Here is a 25135-nt window from a genome sequence, read left to right as displayed (position 1 = left end):
AGGGAGGGATAAATTAGGAGTTTGGGATTAACATATACACACTACTATATATAAAATAGATCATCAACAAGGACCTACTGTATAGCACAGGGAACTCTACTCAATATTCTGTAATAACCTACATGGGAAAAGAATCTGAAAAAGAATAGATACATGTATGTGTACAACTGAATCACTCTGCTGTACACCTGAAACTAACACCATGTTGTAAATCAACTATACTCCAATATAAAATAAAAATTAAAAAAAAAGAGCATCAACATATTTTTAGGCTGTTATCCCTGAAAATGAATCAAAAAATACAATTTCACACCTGCCTTATATTACTTTTTGTAATAGAACCAAAGTTTTTAAAATCCCAAACAACAACAAAAGGCAAAATAAAAGCATAACACTCCCCACCATAATGAGGCAAGCAGCCACTCAGACATCACTTTAGATGATTTAATTAGGCCCTGAGAGCCAAAGGGCACATGAAGGACTCCAGAACAACAGCACTCAGGAGGTTCAGAAGGTCTGTCCTTTCAACTGCCAATGAGCTCGTCTGTAGACTAAAAATCTCCAGCTTTGTTTAATTTATAACTGGAAGATTAATGCAAAGCTTTCTCTTGGTGCTGACTTTATGGTTTTCTACTTTGGAGATCAGTATCAGTGAGAACCCAGTAAATCTCTAGGACCTATCAATCAAATATCAATTCAATCAGTACTTACACCCATTTTTTTAAAGTCACTAGGTTTTTTAGGTTTTAAAAATCTAGATTACTAGGTAGATAACTAGAACTGATAAGTGAACCAATTTTTCTACATATTATGCACATCACCATAAAACATGATTGTTAAATTGGTCAGAAAATGGTGACTTAAGAGACCAGGGGCCTACTAGGAAGGATTTTCCAAAAAGAAGGCGTTACATGTTCTTCAAACTATTCACACATTAGTGGATTTTCTCCTCATCCCTAAGCTTTTCTTGGAATTCTGACTCTTATGTATCTATTTACATATTTTCTAATTCAAACTTTGTATGTTCTCAAACATTATCTATACTCAATCCTCTATTAGAAGGATTAAAAATTCCACATAAATACTTGTTAAGCTAAAAAAAAAAAAACGGTTACGGTAAAGGAACACACATACAAGTATGCATGTAATGTGGCCTAACAGCCACAGCAGATATTCACAATGGGCACTTCTTTACACAAACAGACCTTTCCCTAGCACAGCGAATAAGGAAGCTAGCTACTTAAAGGATTTTTCTGTTACCTTAGTAAATGGAAGTTGAACTGAATTTTACAAGCCTGCTTAAATTTCATAAGCTATAAATATCAGGCAAGGTGAGGGTTTTAAATACTTTAAAGTGCTCACTCATCAATGCAGACAAGCCTCTAAAAAACTATTTTTGTGCTGGTTGTTCAAACAATTTCTGAAATTGGGAAGTATCCACAATTGATGGCTTATCAGAATTTACTTTACAACATTTTTCCTTTTTAATGATGAATAAAATAATAAAAATTCTATTAGTGGCATCTTAGGCTTGAAGTACAGGAATCAATACTTTGGAATAACAGTCTGAACTCGGTCGTTCAATCTTCTATGTGATTCAACATTTCAAGACTATTTCTACTGCTACAGAAATAGAAAACTAAAGACTCATAATTGCCAAAAAACGATAATAACAGTAGCTATTTTTTACTGAGTACTGGTATTTGGGGCTGAGGAACTTTGAAGAGCTGGGCCTCCCTGTTTTCTCGGTTAGAATCGGTGTCAGCACTCCTCCCACCCGACAGGCCTTTCTGGCCCTGAGAGTAGATGCCCACCTGATCCCTCTCACACTGGCGGCCTGAGGCCTCCCAGCCTCCCCACCATTGGGCCCTGCTACCCACCCCTCTGATCACATGCCGATTACTGCCCCCTGGGTGGAACCTCTGGATCTCCTCTCAGGCCCAGCTCACTCTCGCCGCTTTTATACTACTGTCCAGAAAACACTGCCAACCTTGGCCCAGCCCCTGTCAGAAAACTTCCTTCTTAAAGTCCATGAAATGTTTTTGTCTGTCTATGACCAGGCTATGGACTAGATCAGGCAAAATACTACTGACCCACCTGTCCCCAAACCTCTGTACCAAACTCAATAATTTATCAAGACACCTGAACTAGATTACATTAAAATAAAAATACAAGACTAAAATACATGTAGTAAGTTAAAGACAGTCCAAAGGCTCTTTAGAAAATTTACAGTGTTACTGGGGGTGGGGGAGTGGGGAGACAAAAAAAAATTTTTTTTAATTAATTAGTTTGTTTGTTTGTTTTTATTTTTGGCTGCGTTGGGTCTTCACTGCTGCGCACCGCCTTTCTCTAGTTGTGGTGAGCGGGGGCTACTCTTTGTTGCGGTGCGTGGGCTCCTCTTGCTGCGGAGCACAGGCTCTAGGCACACGGGCTTCAGTAGTTGTGGCTTGCGGGCTCAGTAGTTGTGGCTCACGGGCTCTAGAGCGCAGGCTCAGTAGTTGTGGCGTGTGGGCTTAGTTGCTCCGTGGCATGTGGGATCTTCCCGGGCCAGGGGTCGAACCCGTGTCCCCTGCATTGGCAGGCAGATTCTTAACCACTGCGTCACCATGGAAGCCCAACAAAATTTTTTTAAAGAAAAAAGTGTGACGTCTCGAGGAGCATGATATGCATGGGTACCAGATATCTCACCAACAGTCTGAATGAAAGGGATGATCCCTTGAGAGCTCTTCCAGAGCATAAATTCATTTAGGATATAAGAGGTATTTGTTAAATTGGAGGCTGTTGTAATATTAAGCTGCATAGTTAATGAGTCAGAGCATTTGTATGTTTCATTTTGCAGTAAGACAAATGTGAGAATAGGAAAAAATATTCAAAAATAACATGATGATAAGACTTATGCAAAAATAATGAAGCATATAAAAAAACTTCTAATTAAATGTTTTAAAGGAAATACTTAGGGGCTTTACAATAAAAAGCAATCACTTTCTGAGCTAAATTCAACTGGAAGTGAAGGAGCTGTGAAAAAGCCTTTTTAATTATAACCTATTCAAAACCCTTATGAATAATTAATTATTCAAAGTCCTGGACAAATTCTACATTAGGCTGGAACAACTACTACGGAGGGGGACAAAGATACACAAAGCCCTCAGTCCCCCAGTCCCCAGTTATCCGTCATGGTAGGCACACATGCCCACACCACTTTTTAAACATCTAGTTTAATTACTTTATTACTATACCTTTTAGAGACAAGAAATTAAATGAGAGAATTAAATGACTGACTGTAGTTACACCATACCAATTGCAAAAAAACTTTTGCTTACAAACCAATTTAGAATTGGAACTTATTTCTTAGATTGCCTCATAAAAACTAATGCACCCTTACTTCTTCACTGTTGCTTTATTTGCCAAGAGACAAAATCAGATCAACTGATCTACCCAAATTAGTAAGTTAGACTTACATTTTCTGGTTCAACACCAATGTCTTCACAAAATTTCTCCATGCCTTCGGGACCTACAACATCATCAGTACCTGTGATAAAATGCAATTTATAGAAATTAAATCTAACCATGTACATACACTGTTACTACTATAGTAGCAGTATACTGTTAAAATACTTATTATTAAAGTAAACTTAGATCAAATAACACTTAAAGACCATAAATCCTTTCTGAAGGAAGAAATCACCAAGAATATATTGAAAATGTTCTAGAATTTCAGTTCTATCTTTAAAGGATTCTGTTCTGCACATTTAAGTCAGTTTACGGCCAAGTCCTTCAACCTGTGGCTAGATGGACACATAATTTATGTCTAAAGATAAGGCTACAGGCATTCAATTCCTGTTCTTTAAAGTAGCTTAAATCTCTATTCTTATTTTGGTAATAATTTCAACACATACAATAATTTTTGGAAACACAGCAAAGAACCACCTAATATTCTTTATAAAATTAACTGGGAGATAACATAATTGTTTCTTTTACACAGAAAAAAAAAGCAAGCAGTCTTTTTGTTCTAGACAAGGCAACCCCTTCCTTCACATTCCACGTTATCTCTGTTTCTTCCTGAAAGAACTGTCCACATGTCCCAGCTCTACTGTAGCCCCCATTCATTCTTCAACCACTGCAATCTGGTTTTTGCTCATCTCCCTCCACTGCAACTCTTCTTGCCAAGGTCATCAATAAACTCCTAATCGCCACATCCAGTAGACACAGGCAATCTTTATTTTATGTGGCTTCTCTGTGTAGCTGAGATTATCCTCCTGTAGCATCTCAACGGGGGCACCACCAGAAATAGAAACTGAGGCATCATCCTGGAGTCCCCCCTTCTCCTACATTCTCCAGAGCCAATCAGTTACCAAGTGCGCTGCCAATTTTACTTTCCAAATATTTCTTAACTGCACTGACCTGTTCAGATGTCATTCTCTCACTTAGATGACCACAGCAGTCCCCTCAGGATCTCCCTAATTCCAGAGCCTCATCCCCCTCGGACCCATCCCTTACAAAGCCACCTGGAGGGTCCACACCTCAAACACAAACTCCTTCGATTTTAAGTTCCCTACTACCTACGGATAAAGTCCAAAGTCTCTGGCATATCAAATAAGGTTCTCTATGATCTAGTGCGTCCCTTCCTCTTCAGCCTCATAGCTTTCCACCTTCATATCAAGTTTCTTGGAAATAAAAGAATCAAATAGATATTGCTGAATGAACAAAAATTAAGATCCAGAAACACCTACCCATTGTTTGCTATGCACACACATCCTGACACATACCCAACGCAGTACTAACTCTTTGTGGCCTCAGCCCATCTCCCTCTCCCCTCCCCCCATCTTCCCATGCCAGCTTCTTCAATCTTTAAGACAGGAACCATACAGGCAGTCCTCCCAATCTCCCCACCCCCAGCAGCACAGGCTGGATCAGGCAGTCTTGTGTGACTCCGTGCAATGCTAGGAATGCTTTTCTCACATTTGCATTAAGTCCCAACTCATCTACCTTTCCTTCTAAATTCCTCAAGTGTAAGAACTATTTATTCTTTTAAAAAAAAAATTATTTATTTGGCTGCGTTGGGTCTGAGTTGTGGCACACGGGATCTTTTACTTGCGGCATGCGGGATCTTTAGTTGCGGCATGCGGGATCTAGTTCCCTGACCAGGGATCGAACCTGGGCCCCCCTGCACTGGGAGCACAGAGTCTTAGCCACTGGACCACACAAGAATCACTCTACAATCTTCCATAGCCTTCAGATCTAGCAAGCTGCCAAGACCAGCAGGATCCACCATCTGAAAATGTCTCAGTTTCTTTCAAATATTATCTACTGGGCACACCCTGGAGCGATGCACTGTAGAAGTGGCTAAAGAGGAGTAATCCATGGTCCTTGCCCTCCAGGAAGGGAGACAAAGCATAAGAGTAATTTCAATACAGTAATAACTAGATCACAATAAAAGTGTAAGGTGGTTGTTCTCAACAAAGGATGACCATTAAAATCACCTTGGACAGTCTTGTGTCACTTTTCTGCTTCTAATCCTTGGCTCCCCTTGAAGTCCAAACTCAGGCTTTTCCACATAATCTAGCCAGAGCAAATACTTTTTCTGCATGTGTTGTTTTCCTTTTAATCAGAAATGTGCTACTTTGTTACAAAGAGTTTTATTTCACATATTCAAATCTGTTACTTTTCTGGGACTTTCTTTTTTCTCCTTTTATTTTACATGTTTTTCTATGAATTCTTAATTTTTTTATCTTGATTATGGAGGGAAAATCAAAGTTTACTTAGTTTTTTGGGCAACATTAATACATGAACATGATATAAAATTTCATTTAAAAGTAAAACTGTCCCTATGAAACTACCACTGGCATTTTTCACAGAACTAGAACAAAAAATTTCACAATTTGTATGGAAACACAAAAGACCCCGAATAGCCAAAGCAATCTTGAGAACGAAAAATGGAACTGGAGGAATCAGGCTTCCTGACTTCAGACTATACTACAAAGCTACAGTAATCAAGACAGTATGGTACTGGCACAAAAACAGAAATACAGATCAATGGAACAGGATAGAAAGCCCAGAGATAAACCCACGCACATACGGTCACCTTATCTTTGACAAAGGAGGCAGAAATGTACAGTGGAGAAAGGACAGCCTCTTCAATAAGTGGTGCTGGGAAAACTGGACAGCTACATGTAAAAGTATGAGATTAGATCACTCCCTAACACCATACACAAAAATAAGCTCAAAATGGATTAAAGACCTAAATGTAAGGCCAGAAACTATCCAACTCTTAGAGGAAAACATAGGCAGAACACTCTATGACATAAATCACAGCAAGGTTCTTTTTGACCCACCTCCTAGAGAAATGGAAATAAAAACAAAAGTAAACAAATGGGACCTAATGAAACTTAAAAGCTTTTGCGCAGCAAAGGAAACCATAAAGAAGACCAAAAGACAACCCTCAGAATGGGAGAAAATATTTGCAAATGAAGCAACTGACAAAGGATTAATCTCCAAAATTTATAAGCAGCTCATGCAGCTTAATAACAAAAAAACAAACAACCCAATCCAAAAATGGGCAGAAGACCTAAATAGACATTTCTCCAAAGAAGATATACAGAGTGCCAACAAACACATGAAAGAATGCTCAACATCACTAATCATTAGAGAAATGCAAATCAAAACTACAATGAGATATCATCTCACACCAGTCAGAATGGCCATCATCAAAAAATCTAGAAACAATAAATGCTGGAGAGGGTGTGGAGAAAAGGGAACCCTCTTACACTGTTGGTGGGAATGTAAATTGATACAGCCACTGTGGAGAACAGTATGGAGGTTCCTTAAAAAGCTACAAATAGAACTACCATATGACCCAGCAATCCCACTACTGGGCATATACCCTGAGAAAACCAAAATTCAAAAAGACTCATGTACCAAAATGTTCATTGCAGCTCTATTTACAATAGTCCAGAGATGGAAACAACCTAAGTGTCCATTATCGGATGAATGGATAAAGAAGATGTGGCACATATATACAATGGAATATTACTCAGCCATAAAAAGAGACGAAATTGAGCTATTTGTAATGAGGTAGATAGACCTAGAGTCTGTCATACAGAGTGAAGTAAGTCAGAAGGAGAGAGACAAATACCGTATGCTGACACATATATATGGAATTTAAGGGAAAAAAATGTCATGAAAAACCTAGGGGTGAAACAGGAATAAAGACACAGACTTACTAGAGAGTGGACTTAGGGCTATGGGGAGGGGGAAGGGTAAACGGTGACAAAGCGATAAAGAGGCATGGACATATATACACTACCAAACGTGGGGTAGATGGCTGGTGGGAAGCAGCCGCATAGCACAGGGAGATCAGCTCGGTGCTTTGTGACCGCCTGGAGGGGTGGGATAGGGAGGGTGGGAGGGAGGGAGACGCAAGCAGGAAGAGATATGGGAATATATGTATATGTATAACTGATTCATTTTGTTGTGAAGCTGAAACTAACATACCATTGTGAAGCAATTATACTCCAATAAAGATGTTAAAAAAAAAAAAAAAGTGAAAAGACAACCCACACAACGGGAGAAAATATTTGCAAATCATATATCTGGACTAGTATATATCATATATTATACATGGACTAGTATCCAAAATAAAGAACTCTTACAACACAATTAAAAAAAAAAAAAAAAAGTAATACTGAAAATAAAAATGTTAAAAAAGCAGAAGTTTCCTCCTAACTTCTCTCTACTCCCCAGAGACGACCACTTATTAAAGAATTTCTGGGACTTCCCTGGTGGTCCAGTGGTAAAGAATCCGCTTTCCAATGCAGGGGACACGGGTTCGATCCCTGGTCAGGGAACTGAAATCCCACATGCCGCGGAGCAACTAAGCCAGCACGCCACAACTACCGAGCCCACACGCCTCAACCAGACAGCCCACGTGCCGCAAACTACAGAGTCCATAAATAAATAAAAGAATTTCTTTAAGAACCCTTCCCCAAATAAGCCATTTTATAAATTCTACCTGCAGAATATATATACATATTTATTTAGTTTTTCAGGCAATTCTCTTTGGCTTTCCAGGTACACAACAATTCAATCATTTCACCTTCAACGAATGATCATTTTTGCCTCCTCCTTTCCTGTATTCATGCCCCTTCTTTCTTTCTCTTACCTAACAGCATTAGTTAATAACTCCCAAAACAATGGCAAATAAGAAGAGTGAGAGTGGGCATCTTTATCTCATTCCTGACTCAAATGAAAATACAGTTAGCATTTTATCACTTGGGTTTGAGTGTGCACAGCCCCGCATGTGGGCACTCATGTGTATATTACACACAAATGATATATGAAGACATTCACCCGATGAAATGTTCAAATAAAGAAGCCCAAGAAAATAGAGTAAAAAGAGAAAGCCTGCCTTCTTCCTTTCCTTACAAGACAGGCATGTATCCTCCCAGACCTTTTTGCTGTGTTTTTATGTATGTACAAATATACGGTGAAATGTACCCCTGAATTTGTTTATCTATACACTTGGGTTCATACTGTACCTACAAATTCTACACCTTGCTTTTTTCACCAACTGTGTCTGATAATTTTCCTGTGAGAGCACCTAGCTGACATACTTTACATTACCCCCCTGTAGGTGACTGTGTGTGTGTGTATACCATGTTTCATGGTTCTTTTCCTCATTCCACTACTGTAAAGTATTTAGGCTGTGACATTAAAGAGTAATTATTCTCATATGGAAGTATCCATCTATTACTATTTTGCTAAGAGGTTTGGTTGTAGGAACAGATGACTCTTTGGTATCTACTGATGGAACTCATTGGCAGTTGGTTGCACAGAGCTGAGAAAAAAGAAAGGTACTTATAATCTTAAAAAAATTTTTGTCTTTGGCTTCTATTCTTCGTGATTTAAAAAAGCTCTTTTACTGCAACCTATTCTTGAGCCTGGCAAGTCACCTGCCCTTCCTCTGCCTGTGCACAGGGCCCTGGGGTCTCCCAGCTGGCTGTCCCACTCACACCCCCTCCAACCTGGCCTCCTCTCCCTGTCAGTGCTCATTACAATGACAATGCTTCTCATTTGTTTGTCTGTTTGCCACACCAGAAAATTAAGCTCTGAGTACAGTGCTTCTGTCATCCACACACCAGAGCCTGGCACGTAGCAGGCCCGCAAAGGTTGGCTGAGGTACACTGGGCAGTGGTAAACATTAAGTTAGCCATGCTTTTTTCTTTTTTCCACATTTTATGCAATGCCATTGTCAGGTTACTTATATACACATACATGCACCTGTGCATTTGAAAAGAGCAAGGTTTTAACAATATGATCTGCAACGGCATGACTCATGTTACTTTAATATTTTATCCTAAAAATATTAAATATAGCTTATCAGTCAACATTACTTAAAGGCTACCCATAATCTGATATCTACAACAACTTTCCCTTTTTTCTCATTATCATTCCCTTGTACACATTTAGATCTATTTGTAATCACACTGTTCATTGGGATTATGGGTATATTTACACTAGATGTGTCATTTTACCTGTAGAACTGAACAATCTTAATCTAATAAGTAGGCCACTGGTTAACACAAAGTGGATTAAAAGTGGGTTTGAGGGAGATGGTTTAAAAGCTATAGAACGCCCTGGTGAAAGATACTAGAGATACATTTACAAGGCGGATGTACTGACAATAATCTAGAAAAAAGTGGTCCTCCCACTTTCACTGCCATTTTAAGCAGGGGCCCCTAACTAAATATACTTTATACTAAGTAAACCCTTTCATGAGAGCCCAAGATGCTCATGGCAGAGTTTCCATAATCACACCATGCTGCATCTCTGGGGCAAACGGGGCCACACTGTCTCCTTTGCCAAGAAACCTTGTCAGCAAAACTTTTGTCTCCTTTGTCACTTAGCACCTACTCCTGGTCCCAAATCTCACTTTGGTAAACCAAGAAACAATTCTGCTATAGAACCTAATCGAAAGTAGAGATGAAGGGCCTACAGTCAGGATTTGTAGAACTTTTATGACCTACATGTGTGAGCTTCAGTGTGACTCTGAAATGCTGGTACTTGTGTATCTGGTCTCATCTCTTACTCTTAGATATATTTCAGAAAGTGGAAGTTATTAGACAAATCATTTATGTAAAACTGGTTATTTTAATGAAAAGAAATGGGATTCCAGTTTCAGACGGAGGTCTAAATAAGACACTCCCCCAATCTTACCCCCAGCAATCCTTTCTAAAGTCACAGAGGACTCAAGTACCAAAGTACAAAAGGGAGTAAGCCTATAACCACAGAGAACAGGACAAGAGCCCCAGTGGAGAGCATTTCATTTATTAAATCTCTGAGAATCAGAAACTGAGTTGACAGGGATTTAAAAAGGTGAGAGGCTGCAGCACAGGATGTGCAAAAGAGGGCTGGGACTAACTGGCCAGGCAGGATCTGGGAGGAGCTGGGCTCAGGCTAAAGGAGTGCAGAGGACAGGGCAAGCGTGGAACTGAGGACTCTGGGAAGAACTAAGGTCCATCTGTGTAGCACAACTGCAGCACCAAGGCCCCTACCACCCTCCACTGCACTCCGGATTCAGTGCAGGGAGTCAACCAAAAGCAGATGGCTCTCTCCGAGGGAACAGGAGCACAGTGAGGGGGGACAGGCCCTCACTCTAGCACAGGGGGCCCACGGCCTCACTGTCTGCTCCCACAGACTTGCCCAGAGCACAACCTTCCAGGGACTTCTCGCCATGCATTTTTCTTGAATAATACTTATCTTCAGTTTTTATTCATGTAGTTGGGATATTAAAAAATGAGGACTTCCCTGGTGGCGCAGTGGTTAAGAATCCGCCTGTCAATGCAGGAGACACAGGTTCGAGTCCTGGTCCGGGAAGATCCCACATGTCGCGGAGCAACTAAGCCCGTGCATCACGACTACTGAGCCTGCGCTCTACAGCCCGCATGCCACAGCTACTGAAGCCTGCACACCTAGAGCCAGTGCTCCACAACAAAGAGAAGCCACCACAATGAGAAGCCTGCGCACCGCAAGGAAGAGTAGCCCCCCGCTCACCGCAGCTAGAGAAAAGCCCACGCCCAGCAACGAAGACCCAATGCAGTCAAAAATAAATTAATTAATTTTAAAAAAAAGAAAGCAGGTGCCAGTTGTTCTCAATTTCAAGCTATTTTCCCTGATAAAATACAAAAAAAGCAAAAACTAAAAGGGGGGGCATTAATAAAAATAGGGGTAGCCACACCCACATAAACTTCTCGCAGTGATGAAATCCCAAGGAACCACCTGGCAGGGGCCTCAAGGAACCTAAAGAATGTGGCTTAATCTTTATCCCAAATGTCACCTTTCTGAGCCAGAGAAAAGCAAACAAGTAGGAAAACTGTACCTTGCTTCCTTTTAAAAGAAAACAGAAGTGTGGCTTTTACTATGGAAAAATTCATATTTGCTTATAAAGGAAGACACAAAGAATATCAAAATAGCTGTGCTATGGTGGTGGGATTAAGTATACTTTTTCTGTTTAAACTTTCCTTTTTATAATATATTTCATAACAATAAATGTGAACCAATATGAGAAAGCAAGAGATCTTCATAATCAAAGTGATATGAACATGAGAAAACGTTCCATCATTCAGACCCAAGTACTGAACACCTGGAAACGTGCTAACCACTTTCACAAAACGTCTTCAAGAGATTCATGTTCTCAAGACCTAAAAACAGATAAATTCTAATACTACAGAAGTGTCTGTACCATGTGTCTGTGCCCTGCAAACAAAATCCAGCTCAAACTAGTTCAAATAATGAAAGAGAATTCACTAGAAGGATATTGGGGTAGCTCACAAAAATCCAAAAAACTACAGGAATCAGGATCGCATCCTTTCAAGTCTACCACCAGAAGAGAAAGATGCTCTTCTCGCAGCTTCAGTCTGAAAACCCTAGGAAATTTTATCTGATTGTCCTGACCTGGGTTACCTGGCAGCCCCTGGAACAATCTCTGTGGCCAAAGGGGCAAGATTTTTATCAGAAAAAGGGTAAGGTAGGGGTAGGAGGAAAACACTGGCCCCAGGAGGAATCCTCATTTTGATACCCAATAAAAGGGTATCAAAACCAGCTATGGGGCTTCCCTGGTGGCACAGTGGTTGGGAGACTGCCTGCCGATGCAGGGGACGCGGGTTCGTGCCCGGGTCCGGGAGGATCCCACATGCCGCGGAGCGGCTGCGCCCGTGAGCCATGGCCGCTGAGCCTGCGTGTCCGGAGCCTGTTGCTCCGCGGCAGGAGAGGCCACAACAGTGAGAGGCCCGCATGCCACAAAAAAGAAAAACAGTTATGAACAATGTCCTTCCTTTAAGAGTTCAACGAAGGCTATTAAGCTAAGTAAGCTAAGAGATGCATAGCAGCTTGTCATATGGAAAAGTGGAGAAAAACACTCCAGGCAAAGGGATGGCACTGAGTTAGTTGTCTTTTATCCTGTAGGTAGCAGGGATTTTTAAGTGGGGGGCAAGGGTGCAGCAGATTGTTAGGAAATGACATGTATGATCTGTTCCGTTTATTTATTTTTTTTTTCAAATAATACAACAGGAAACACATAGAACCTGACTGGGAGTAGAGACTGATGTCAAGAAAACTAGTTTGAAGGTCACTGGAAATGTCAAGTTGATAAGTTATGATAGGGCCAGAAATATGGTGGGGAAGAGGAAAGGTAAAAGAGCCTTCAGTTCAAACTTGTCTGAAAATTTTTCTTTCCCCCTTTTTTACACATACACAGCCACAAAAACAAACAAACCCTTTATTTCAGTATTACATTATCCAACCAATTATAATAAGTTGCAAAAATGGGATTGGATTTAAGACATTTTAAATGACAAAACAAACACTGTCTGCCAAATGATCTTTCAAACTAGAGACACAATATAAGAAATTCCATCGCGCTACATAAAGGTTCAAAGCAGCAAAGCTTATTTTAACTTGGATGCATAAACCAAATAGTCACCCATTACCAGCATTCTCAAGAGGTTTCCTAGCAATCCAAAGTATTTCTCCCAAGTACATTTCATCTTTTCAGTTCCCTTCTAGTGTTCTGAATTCTTTGGCTTAGCTGCTGGCTATAAATAGGACATTTGGTCATTTGTTTCAACAGTGTTCCCTCCCGAAAACAGGGAGACGGACGGACACACACACACACACACACACACACACACACACACACACACCGAAATTCGAAAAGTACTCCTTTTTAATTCTTTAATCTCCTCTAAGGCACTCCTTATTTTTATGAGGCTCAGTCTTAGATGATATAAATGATTACCTACCTGCATATTCATAGAACCATTCTAAGCACCTCTTACTTGAAAAGGCTTCTTCTTCAGTCTTTATTCTAGTTGTATCATATTTTCTATACATGCTAGAAATCAAGAAAGGGGTTTTAAGTTATTTAAAGTAAAGATACTGAGTTTTTTTAAGTAGCAAATAGTTTTTATTCTTTTACCCAACCAAACATCTATTCAGTCAGTATTTCATGTATATTTAAAATATTTCACTTCTTGCATTTGGAAGCTTCAGCTGTTATAACTATAGTTTTAAACACAGTCACACCCAGTATAAAATTAAATGGTAAGCACTTAATACAGGTTTTTCTCTGATGAACAAATAATCAGTAAAAACTGAAGAGAACAAGTATTTAATATACTCCTTTCTACCTCTCTAGCCAGAACTAACTACAGAACACTAGTGATACAGCAAGAAATGTGGACGGTGTTTCTTCAACTGGTGGCCCTAGGACTCGCTCATGTCTCTGCATCAAGTTCTCCTGACTCCCGTGCCGTACGAGTCAGGTTGGGCGACACATGGTCTAAGGAAGAACCTGGCAGTATTAGACACCTCCAAGGAACTTGTCAAGCAAATAAAAAGAAACATCAAATTATGTCCAAGCCTCCAGGAAAAGAACCTCAGGAAAACGAAGTACAGAGAGTCCTTGGCTTCTGCCCTTCTCCTATCATGCCCTAGCATTGTGGAGACAGACACATAAGCTGGAGAACTGAGTCAGCAAGCACAGCAGCCTCCTCCTGCCAACACTGTGACCCTTGGCAGGGACTCCTTATTTCATGATGACACGGGGCTGAGAACCAAGACAGGCCCTACTTGGGGAGGGGAGAAGCAGCAGTACTTTTAAAATAGTGATTTTGATAGAAAAATTATGAGTATTTATATATAAATTGTCTAAATAGTTATATAAACATTTATGAATACAGTTTTTATTTACATAGCATATAATATAAAATCATGTATAATTCTTTTTAAAAGAGCATTTATTCATGATCAAGACTTTCACCAGAATATCTGTATATACCGCTGATCAGAGATTCTGGGTTTCAATACCCAGAAAACGCTCAAAACATGGTTATAAAGTATTAAGATACTGAAACCGCAAACCACCACTTTTGTATTTCTTCTATAAAAAGTAGCCATCCCACCTGGAAACAAAGGTGGATACTGTCCAGGGGTTCAAACAGATTTGCTCCAACCCTGGGCCTGGACATCCTATCTCAGCTCAAAGTCTGTAACTAGTCAATATCCTGGAGACCTCTATATGACACTGTAATGACTGAATCACTTAAAAATACTCTACCTAAAAAAGGACAATGGAATAACATCACCAAAAAAAAAAAGATACCAATACATGCTATTACATGGATGAACCTCAAAAAAATTATGCTAAGTGAAAGAAGCAAGGCACAAAAAGACCATTGACGTGAACTGTTCAGAAAAGGCAAATCGTAGGGACAGAAAGTGAATCTGTGGTTTCCTGGGGCTGGGAATAAGCACAGGGATGGACTGTGAATGGGCGTCAAGGCTCCAACTGGGGTGATGGGAATCTTCTAACATTGGTTTGCAGTGATGGCTGCACAGCTCCAACAACTCCGTAATGATCACTGAACTGTACACTTAAAATCGTATACATTGTGGTATGTAAATGAAGTTGTTTTTCAAAAAAGACCAAGAATGAAACTCGGATAACGTTACAGCTCCCCATCCCCTAGGTGACCGATGAAATGCTATTCATGAGAGTAACTCGCACCCTTCTGCAACTCAATTACCAGTTTTTAAACTGGCTTCAGGGCTTCCCTGGTGGTGCAGTGGTTAAGAATCCGCCACGGGTTCGAGCCCTGGTCCGGGAAGATCCCACATGCCGCGGAGCAACTAAGCCCGTGCACCACAGCTTCTGAGCCTGCGATCTAGAGCCCGCGGGCCACAACTACTGAGCCCGCGTGCCACAGCTACTGAAGCCCGCCCGCCTAGAGCCCGTGCTCCACAACAAGAGAAGCCACCGCAATGAGAAGCCCATGCACCACAACGAAGAGTAGCCCCCACTCGCTGCAACTAGAGAAAAGCCCGCGCAGCAACGAAGACCAAACGCAGCCAAAAATAAATAAATAAATTTATTTTTTAAAAAAAGAAAGAAGCAGAAAAATCTCATCTAATTCCCTTGATTTATCGATGTGGCAATTCAGGCCACATAAGTGAAGTGAAGTGACCTACAGAGCCAGAATGGAGGCAGATGGGAAAAGGCAGAAAAGATTAAAACTATGATGTTTATTCATTGTTTTTTTTTAAAAAAAAAGAGAGAGAGAGAAAGAACCAAGAGATGTCTAATAAAATCTGGTTGAAATAGTAAAGATGCCTAAAATAAGCAAGTTTAATGGACCTTGGGAGTTACCAAAATTAACAGTTCACTTGTCTGAAAGAGAAGTGGTTTCAACAGTCTTGTTTTTCATGGTTTCTAACAAATGCTCACTCTTTTGAGAAGAAATGTCAGCTCAGCTAATATTCCAGGCAGGCTTAGAGCACTTGGTGCAGGCAGTTCTCTCCAGCCACGCAACCCAGGTCCTGGCAAAGGCAGCTACAGGATTCCTGTGGTTGTAGGTAGTGAGTGAGACCCCCTTAAAGAAGAGAAAAGTACCAATCCTGAGGTCCTCAACAGGCACAGAGGGCAAGCTCTTAAAAGCAAAGAAAGAAACACGACACCAGTTCTGGTGGATCAATGGACTGAGATAAAATTTGAATTTCTATGAACTCAGGTTACCTAACTTGTTTTTGTTTCATGAGCCCACACGTTAAGTAAGTATCACAAAAAATTACACTTTGAAGTTTTCCTGGCAGAACCAAAACAATATTCTGGTTGGCATTTGTACGCTTAGAAGACCCACACTGGGCTTGGGTAGAAAGGTGCCTCTTCAACACATATGCCACCAATGTGGTTCCACTGTCTCTGTGACGTACCTATCGTGTCTACTTTTCTTGGCAGATAAATCATCTCCAGAGGCAGGTCTTCTCTTTTTCCTCGGCGGCATCACTTTACTAAAGCAGTCCGAAGAACTGCAAGACCGCAGACTTCCTACAAAACAGAGTGAAGAGCACAAAAGTAAGGAATGCCACATTGAAACCCTTCCAAAGAATATCAGCGCTAAACGAAGAGCTTTCACAACTTACACCGCAAAGGGTTTAGATGTTCTCTGTAAACATGAAAAAATGAAAAGTGAAAAACTGGTTTTCAGTTCTTCTTTGAGAAAATGTTAGAGTCAAGAAATAAACCTAGCAATGACACAAATTAGTTAATAGTCCCCCCAAAACACACACCAGAAATGAAGTTATCATAACTTCAGTTTACTCTCCAAAAATACTAATATAAATCATCTAAGCTTCCAGCTCCCTTTACACGTCAATGTTCCTTCAGAAGGAATTGCACTGCTATCTCATTTCTGTACTTCATTAGGCAAGGCCAGCTCGACTGGTGACCTTGGGTCTAAAATACATACAAGTACATCAGTCCAAACACTCTTAAGCTTCAAGGAATATCTGATTAAAAAAAAAACAAAACAAAACAGAATTTGGATTTTTGGGGCAAAAGCCTGACATGATCTTGAACAAAACTTCCATAAATATTTTTAATTTGTTTCTGCCACTTTCAGTCAGGGTTTTTGGAAGCATTAACTTTCATTTGGTAAAAGATATTAAAATGTAACAACAACATGGAACACCTATGGAAACCTTATGGTGAGCCAGGCCCTGCTCTTAACACTTACATGTACGACACCTCACTTAACCTCACAACAAGCTTACGAAAAAAGAATAATCATTACTGCTTATGCAGATAAGAAAACGGAGGCAGAGAGGGGTCAGGTAAGGGGCAAAATTGGAATTCAAACCCAGATAAGTCTCACTTCAGACTGCCTTAAACCATTATAAATTACTAGACAATTATAACATAATTAAAATACCCATCTTGGCACAAGTACTATCAGAGATATTATGTCATTTGGTTCCCACAATAACCCTGAACGACAGGCAGGGCAGAGTTAATTATCTCTACTGACTGATGGTAAAAAGTAAGGCTTAGGCATTCAAGAGACTTTCCAAGGTCTCAGAAGTGCTAAGTGGTGAAATCTGGACTGCACGTCCTCCTCCTTGCACTGGTGCCGTGGTGGGAGGGCCCAGGGCCCTCAGTGAGCCTCTGGGACAAGGCAGCACCGGGTGATAGGGTCTGAGTGTTCTGCATTCAGTGGATGAGCTCCAGCTCCTCACCTAGTCATGTGGCTCAGTCAGTGACCTATTCTGGGTCTCTGGTTCATCATCTGAAGAATGAGAACTGTGAGATCTACCTCTCCAGAGTTTTATGAGGGAAAAATATCCATTCAACACGTGCTCACGTGGCCAAGTGTTGCGAGTAGACAGATGTTGGGATCTGAGTGCCACCAGGGAGGTGCGCGCTCAGGCTGGACCTCCACGTTGACCCAATCCTCACAACCACCCCATTCTTACGAATGAGGAAACTCAGGCAGAGAGATGAAGCAGCAGCTGGAAGGCAGGCAGGTGAAGTCGAGGATGGAACCCAAGCAGCTCGGCGACGAGGCCAAGCTCCCCACCACCACTCACTGCCGCCTCCACGCAGCCTCAGCAGCAGAGACTGAGAAGCTGGGGACTAAGGCCAGAGCCCAGGGAGTGTGGATATTCGGGGGCTGGGAAAAGAGGGTGAAGACCTGGGTGGGGAGAAAACCTGGGCGAGTGTACACTCCAGGAAGCCAAAGCAGGAGGAGTGCACAGGGCAGTGGCAGCAGTCAGATGCAGAAGCAAGAGGCTGGGGACAGGGCTGCAACAGGCTGGGGAAGGACGTGAGCGGAGGGTGTGATCTCAGTGAATGTGGACAGTTCTCTCTAGAAAGCTGTTCAGAAGGCAGGGACAGAGTTGTCAGTAGCTAACAGTCCCAACCTGGTAAGCGCAACGGTCGGGACTGGAACCTCAATCTCAGGACATACTCAGGCTTCCACCACCACGCTAAGTTCCCAGGCGATGCGCTTCAGGAACAGAATAGCCAAAACCACCTCTTCTGCCACAAAACAGGACAACAGCACGAACGAGGCGTGGGCCCAGCACCGGGTACTGGACCCTGCCTGCTCCTTCAGCCAGAGGCAGCGCCTACCAGGCTGAAAAGACAACGATCCTCAACCACCCTTCCCAGAGCCCAACAACGGAGGGAGTAGGAGGTTCTTCAGAGACACAAGGCACGCCCATATCTCTCTCCCCACAACAGCAGCAAAATCAGGAAGAGAAAGAGCCAGACAACGTGCTGCCCACCACACACGCCCCGCTCGTCCTCCTGGTGAAACGGCAGTCCTGTTTACGCTGAAGCGCGCAGAAAGGTCTGAAGAGGTGCATGGAGACCCAAGCTTTTGCAGACTGCCAACGGTCAAGATTTATTCTTGTCCGTTAATGCCTCAGGGTGGAGCTTGCAGAATGAAAAAGTGGGTCCCGCCTTGCCGGAAAGCCTGCCACGCTGCTCAGAAACAGAGTCTGCCTTCAACTTCGAGGCTTGCTTCTCCCACCTTGGACGTGCACGTCTGAAGGAAAGACACTGTCTCCTGGTACTGGTCACGGTCGGGTTCTGAGCATCTGTTCCGGGAGGAACCTCTCCCTCCCACCAGCGTTTGCAGAACACAGAGGAAATGCACTCATCTCCTCAGCGCGTGGGAAGATGAACACCATTTAAAATAATGTCTTCACCAATATTCACCAATAAAGATAAATCCACCGGCTCCTCTACTATTTGCCTCTTCATAGAAACACTGGCATAATGTCTTGCTTTCACGGATTCCTACTTGACAAGAGTATCATGTTTCTGGTAAACATACAAACATCATAAAGTAACTTTTTCAACTTAATTTTTTTTCTTACTGTTGAAGTTCCACAAATCGTTTCTCCTGGTGTAAAACTTACTCATATTTTAGCCCCAAAGCATCCCAAATTTGGCGTTTTATTCTTTCACTTATTCCCATGGCGTTCGTTCAGACCTCTCTGCTCCAATCATCGGCATAAGCGAGTGACTGTTAGGGGCCACCCTTCACAATGAAACGGCATCTGTTCGTCCCCGGTGCCCATTACAGCCCAGGCACCCACTGGCTCACTGAGCCTCTCGCCACCCACCCCCACCTCACAGGAAGGACGAGTCCAACTCGCACGACGCAGCACAGCTCCACAGGTAGAACCCTGGAACCCATGATGACAGTGAAAAGTTCCAGGCTATCTCAAAAGCAATTTTTTTTTTTTTTTTTTTTTGCGGTACGCGGGCCTCTCCCTGTTGTGGCCTCTCCCGTTGCGGAGCACAGGCTCCGGACGCGCAGGCTCAGCGGCCATGGCTCACGGGCCCAGCCGCTCCGTGGCATATGGGATCTTCCCGGACCGAGGCACGAACCCATATCCCCTACATCGGCAGGCGGACTCTCAACCACTGTGCCACCAGGGAAGCCCAAAAGCAATTTTTTAACGCTGAGGAAAACAAGTTTACCTAAAATAATCTGCCAACATGAACCAAGTCAACAAAAATACACGAAGAGCACACAACTCACGGCTCGGTGGCCCCGAAGCTGCTCCCCCAACCCCGCATGGCTCCAGGGATCCTACCTGAGCAAGAGCAACAACTCAGGTTTTTAGGTTCATGCACAAAAGTACACCTTGGTTTGCAGGGTTCTGATTTGTTCACCTGTGCAGACACAGCAGCTAATATATCATCTTAGTACAGTAGTAATACAGTATATACAGTACTGAGAGTCCCACAGTAGACTCGCAAATATTTGTTGAATAAATGTGTTCCTAAAACAAGCGTAAATCAAATTCTGCTTAGAGATCAGTATGTTTCCAGAAATTTGAAACATCTACGAATAGATAATATACCACCATTTCAGATTTTCTTTCCCATTTGTCAGTTAAGAAAAGCACTTGATTCTAAGTTTCCTGGCAGGTCGGATTTTTTTTAAACACAAATATTCTAGAATGTCTGCTTCTTAAAATAACTCTGTGATGTCTTTTTATAATAAAAACACTTACACCTAAATGAATGTTTTACAAATTTGTATTTACTCATATCATTAAATTTAGACTTTACTGCTTTAGAACTTGTATCACTTTATCTACCTTAATTAAACTTTATTTTTAGAGTAAAAAGAAAATTCAGTAAGCAAATACTGTAAACAACAATGTTATGGAACGTTTATGTTTCAAAGAAGCTTTAGCTATTTTAACCTGTTACAAGTATGTACTTAGGTATAAACGATCTGACGTTACAGGTAGAGGCAAAATATTAAGGCTGAAGTTTTAAATTAGTAACTACAAATCACTTTCAAATTTATCTTCATAAATCTGAGGTATTATTACCACCCCAATTCTACAGATAAGACAACGGGCCAATAAGTGGAGCACCTGAAAGTTCCTATTCAATAAATAGTTAACAAATTAAAGCGACTTAACCCATAAACTGATTTGAAATCATCAGAGCTGCAAGTTTTCAATATTTGCCAATCACCCAAGAAAAAACAGTGATGAAAAAGATTTTAAGGATCCATCTTAAATCTCATTAGAAACGTCTGGCAGGTACTTATGAAAGAGAAAAAGCCTTTTTATTATAATAATAAAGAAGTAGGAAGAGGAAGAGATGAATAATCTCAACTAGGAATCCCAAACTATGGTTCAGGCTCCTTCACATTATCGTGATAGATATTCTGGTGTTCAGTCTATAATATTTCTACATTGTGACAGTGACTCCGAAATTGCCTCTCCCATCGTTAGAAGCTCTTTCTTGAAGCTGAAGTGTTTAAATGATCCTTAGGAAGGCAATAAAAATTGTTTCTATTTTTTAACCAAAGGTTATGATTTGAGTTCAGGGTCATTTCTTTTTGGTTCAGTTTTTAAGAGGAACAAATAAATTATTCTATTAACTGACCATATTTTCAAATAAATCAGGAGGTCAATGAATATAGCTATTCTTCTTACATTAAACAACTAGAAATACCGCCAACATTTTTAACATATCTATTCCAATATTTGGTCCCATAAAAAATCAATTTTTAAAGAGCAATTTAAGTTCACCTGGATCAAACCAAAGGTCTTTTAATGCCTATGCAGCTGGCTGTTTTGATAATAATTTAACTAACCATGTTATTCTTAATAAATGGTATCTAAATCACTGCTCCACTGTTCTGTTCTGTTTTTTTTTTTTTAATTTAATCTTCCTGCTGTGGGCCTCAAGTGAAAAAAGGTCCTGTTCAGGATTCATTTTTTGTAAGACATATTAAATTGTGTGCCCAGTTTCTAGTCATCCTCAAAGAGGTTTATACAATTAGAGAATTTTTCTGACTTTTCCGAACTTAGTATAAATGCATGTTCCAATACAAAAATCTCACTAATTTTCATTATAATGAGTTTGTTGTATCATATAGCCTTGACTCACTTAATAACATTTTACACGTTCATTCTGCCATTTCAATACTTTTCATATAGCCATTTCACCTCACTTTTCACTGAATAATGTCACAAAGGTATAGTAATTTAAGTTGGTAAATAGGATGCATTTTAAGACATCTTACCAGTACCTAAATATTTTATTTCATTTTCTTGAACAGAGCATTGAACTACTTGCTTGCTTCAGTAAAACTAGTAGTGTCCAAATGCGCAATTTTTATCCTACTATTTAAGACCAAAAAATTTCCTTTCCTTTCTCTCTAAACAATACTGACTTTTGACATCTACCATCCTCCATCATTTTTTTTGGGTCCTCTCTGGTTTTTTAAATTCACTCCCAGTATTTTGTGCTGCTTCGCCAATTTTAACATACACACTCTCTCTCCTTTTTTTTTTTTCTTTCTTCTTTTTCTGGTGGAAGACTGAAAGCACCAAAGGAAAGTGTTAAAGGAAACAGAGCAGGAAGATACAGTCCTCTTTTGCACTTAGTTTGGCTCTTCCATATACAGTTGTTATAGAAATGGCTCAGACTACTGATGGGCCAAGAAATTCAAGGAGGCACTACAAAGAGGCACTATAGTGATTAACTTTCTCAGGTTTCCAAACACTACGGATTTTATGTTACTTAATTTTTAAAGTATACTCTGTCAGGTATGGTAATCACAAGTGATGCTATAACCAGATGGGGAAATGGACCACTCTGAGAAATTACTAATGTTAACTGACATTGACTGGCACGTATGAGGTACGAGGAACTGCACCAGCAAGTCATATACCAAATATCAGGCACATCCACTGTCCCCAAGGGCGAAAGAGGAGGCATGAGGCCAAACACACTCTCCACTTTCGTTTTCCTTAATTATAGCTTATAGTTATTAAATTGCCACATTCAGGTTAAATATTTAAATGTGAAATTACCACAGTAACAATACTCATTCAAATCCAAAGTTCAACTTTAACTACAGAATGTACAAGACTCAGCACTTAGATGTTTTATTACCTTAGCCAAGGGAAAGACAATTTAAAGGCTTTACAAACACAAAATTCAGTTTTAAAAAATCAAAACTACACTAACTCTTAAGTTTAAAAAATCTCTGATGTCTACCAATATATTGTTCCAGAACAGTAGAGAGAAATGTGTTTTTTTTTTAACTTTTAAAACTGGCCCTGAAAATTAGCTAAAAGTTAAACACACTTAAATGTGTATCAATAGAAACATATTATGATATATCCATGAAACAGAAAATCATGCAGTCATTGAAAAATAAAGCTTTATAAATGTGCTGCAATGAAAAGATCTCCAAGATATACTGAGTGACAAAAACAAGAGGCACATACAAAGGTATACTTGCATTTGGGGAAAAACATATATCATCGTCATTTGGGAAACAAATACAAGAATATAAGAGTTATCTCTGGAGAGTCAAGGGTGTAGTACTAGTGGGCATGGGAGCTAGGGCTCATAAAATGGGCCAGCAACCTTCGCTTCTTTACACCTTTCTGACATTTCTTTTAAAACCATGTGCATACACTGCTTCTAAAATTAAGGAGCTATAATCAATCAATAAATAAAATTATTAAGCAAACTGTTTTTGACTGCCTTGAGTTGACCTATATTTACTAAAACAGAAAGATCAGGTGAAGGGACCCTCCGTGGCCTGGCCTTCTAGAATACATTCCCCCTTCTCTCATTCCTTCCTCTGGAAGAAGGAATGTCTGATCTAACTGGTGATTGGGGCAGGGAGGAACTGAGCAGAGGGGCCCAGCCCCTTCTGAACTCCCTTTCAGATCAACCTGCCAGCAGAAGCTGATACCCTTCCACCATAAGTGGTGGGTTAGAGAGGGGCCGGGAGAAGTGCTGTGCTTAACTAGCTGTGGCAGTGATTGCGTGTAAGGCTATCTAATTAAGTTGAAATACTGAAAAGCCTCTGCATTTTTGTTGCTCTTCTAAGCTGTGCTTTCCAACACAACTGTTACTTCAATCTCCATCTTGTGCCTAATTTTCAATTGATCCTGAACCAATCTGGAGGGGAAGGGCGGGGAGAGTTCTAAATCCCAACAACCTCAAAGATACACCATTAAGTTAAAAAATTAAATGAAAAAAGAACGATGCTATATAGTATGTAGAGTATGAGCTCATCAATGATAAATTAAAAAAAACACTACTATAAAAATATATGCAGGTACAAAAATGTCTGAAAGAACAAACATTAAGCGGCAAACTGGGGGAAGGCTGGACTGGGAGACGTGAAGGAGGATTGTGGCTTTTTACTTCCTTTGCTTCTGTGCTATTCATAATTCTCTAACAATCATGTATTACTGTGATAATTTTCAAAAACTTTAAAATATATTTTAATCATTTTTGCTGGAAGTTTTCGTAACTACAGATCAAGTGCAAGTTTCTGAACTTTATGATCATTACAGTTTAGAGAAGTGGTTCTCAAGGTGTGGTCTCCAGACCAGCTGCATCAGCATCATCTGGGAGCTGGTTAGAAATGCAAACTCTAGGGCCCCACCCCGAACCTACAGAATCAAAAACTCTGGGGGTGGAGCCCAGCAATCCATTGGAACTACCCCCCACCTCCGTGATTATAATGCCAGCTACAGTTTGAGAACCACAGGGCTAGAGAACTGTTTACGATTATCAACTTTCAGTTTTCCCATTCATAAATCCTCAAGACCTATACAACACATACACACACAAGCCCCTACCAACCTATCAACTCATTTTACATCTCAAGTCAACAAATATTTATGCAATACCTTCCAAACTGCACAACTGTAGCAACTTTTTAGTATAAACTAAACACTTCAGTAGAGAAATGATTATTTTGAAACCACTGGGGAGACTCCCCAGCCCCTTTAAAGGAACTGAAGTACTCTGTAAGCCAGAGCCCTAGAACAGATATCCTCCAGGGAAGGAGCTGTGAGATGGCTACCTCCATACACCCTGAAGAACAATCCTCAACCAAGTAACAACTTGCTAATGGAATGCATTATAACTTTATATTAGGAAGTTTATTTAAAATTAAGTAGTGTTAGCATTTATAGATACCTGTTTGGTGATCGTCTTGGCCAACGTCTTCTGTTAGATTCTGCAAGAAATATGTTCATCATTACCAAGAAATCACATACCATACAGCAAGCTTTAAAATTCAATATTTTCATAAACAGCTGATATCTTAATATCCATAATCTAAATTTTATCAAATCCACTTAAAACTACTACTTTAAACGGCTGGTAGTTTTGTCTTTAAAAGATTGACTTACTAGCTTATTAAGGGTGTGGTAGATCTTATGAATATTTGCCAGTGTTGAGAGATGAGAGTTCAGCTGAAAGTCTTTAAAAGAAAAGGGGAAAATT

At 40.5% G+C, this 25135-nt stretch overlaps 1 protein-coding gene across 1 annotated transcript in view; it reads right to left on the bottom strand.

Moving 5' to 3' along the window:
* Nucleotides 1–25135, bottom strand: part of DCUN1D4 (defective in cullin neddylation 1 domain containing 4) — a 70041-nt gene that overhangs the window by 26554 nt on the left and 18352 nt on the right. Inside the window, 5 exon segments of the mRNA XM_030880510.2 lie at nt 3459–3529; nt 13296–13387; nt 16264–16378; nt 24827–24866; nt 25042–25112. Of these exon segments, the coding sequence (XP_030736370.1) occupies nt 3459–3529; nt 13296–13387; nt 16264–16378; nt 24827–24866; nt 25042–25112 (389 nt within the window).

The sequence above is a fragment of the Globicephala melas genome, chromosome 5, assembly GCF_963455315.2.
Source record: "Globicephala melas chromosome 5, mGloMel1.2, whole genome shotgun sequence".
Classification (NCBI taxonomy): domain Eukaryota; kingdom Metazoa; phylum Chordata; class Mammalia; order Artiodactyla; family Delphinidae; genus Globicephala; species Globicephala melas.
The sequence above is the reverse complement of the archived record's forward strand: the minus strand, read 5'-3'. Positions and strand labels throughout refer to the sequence as shown.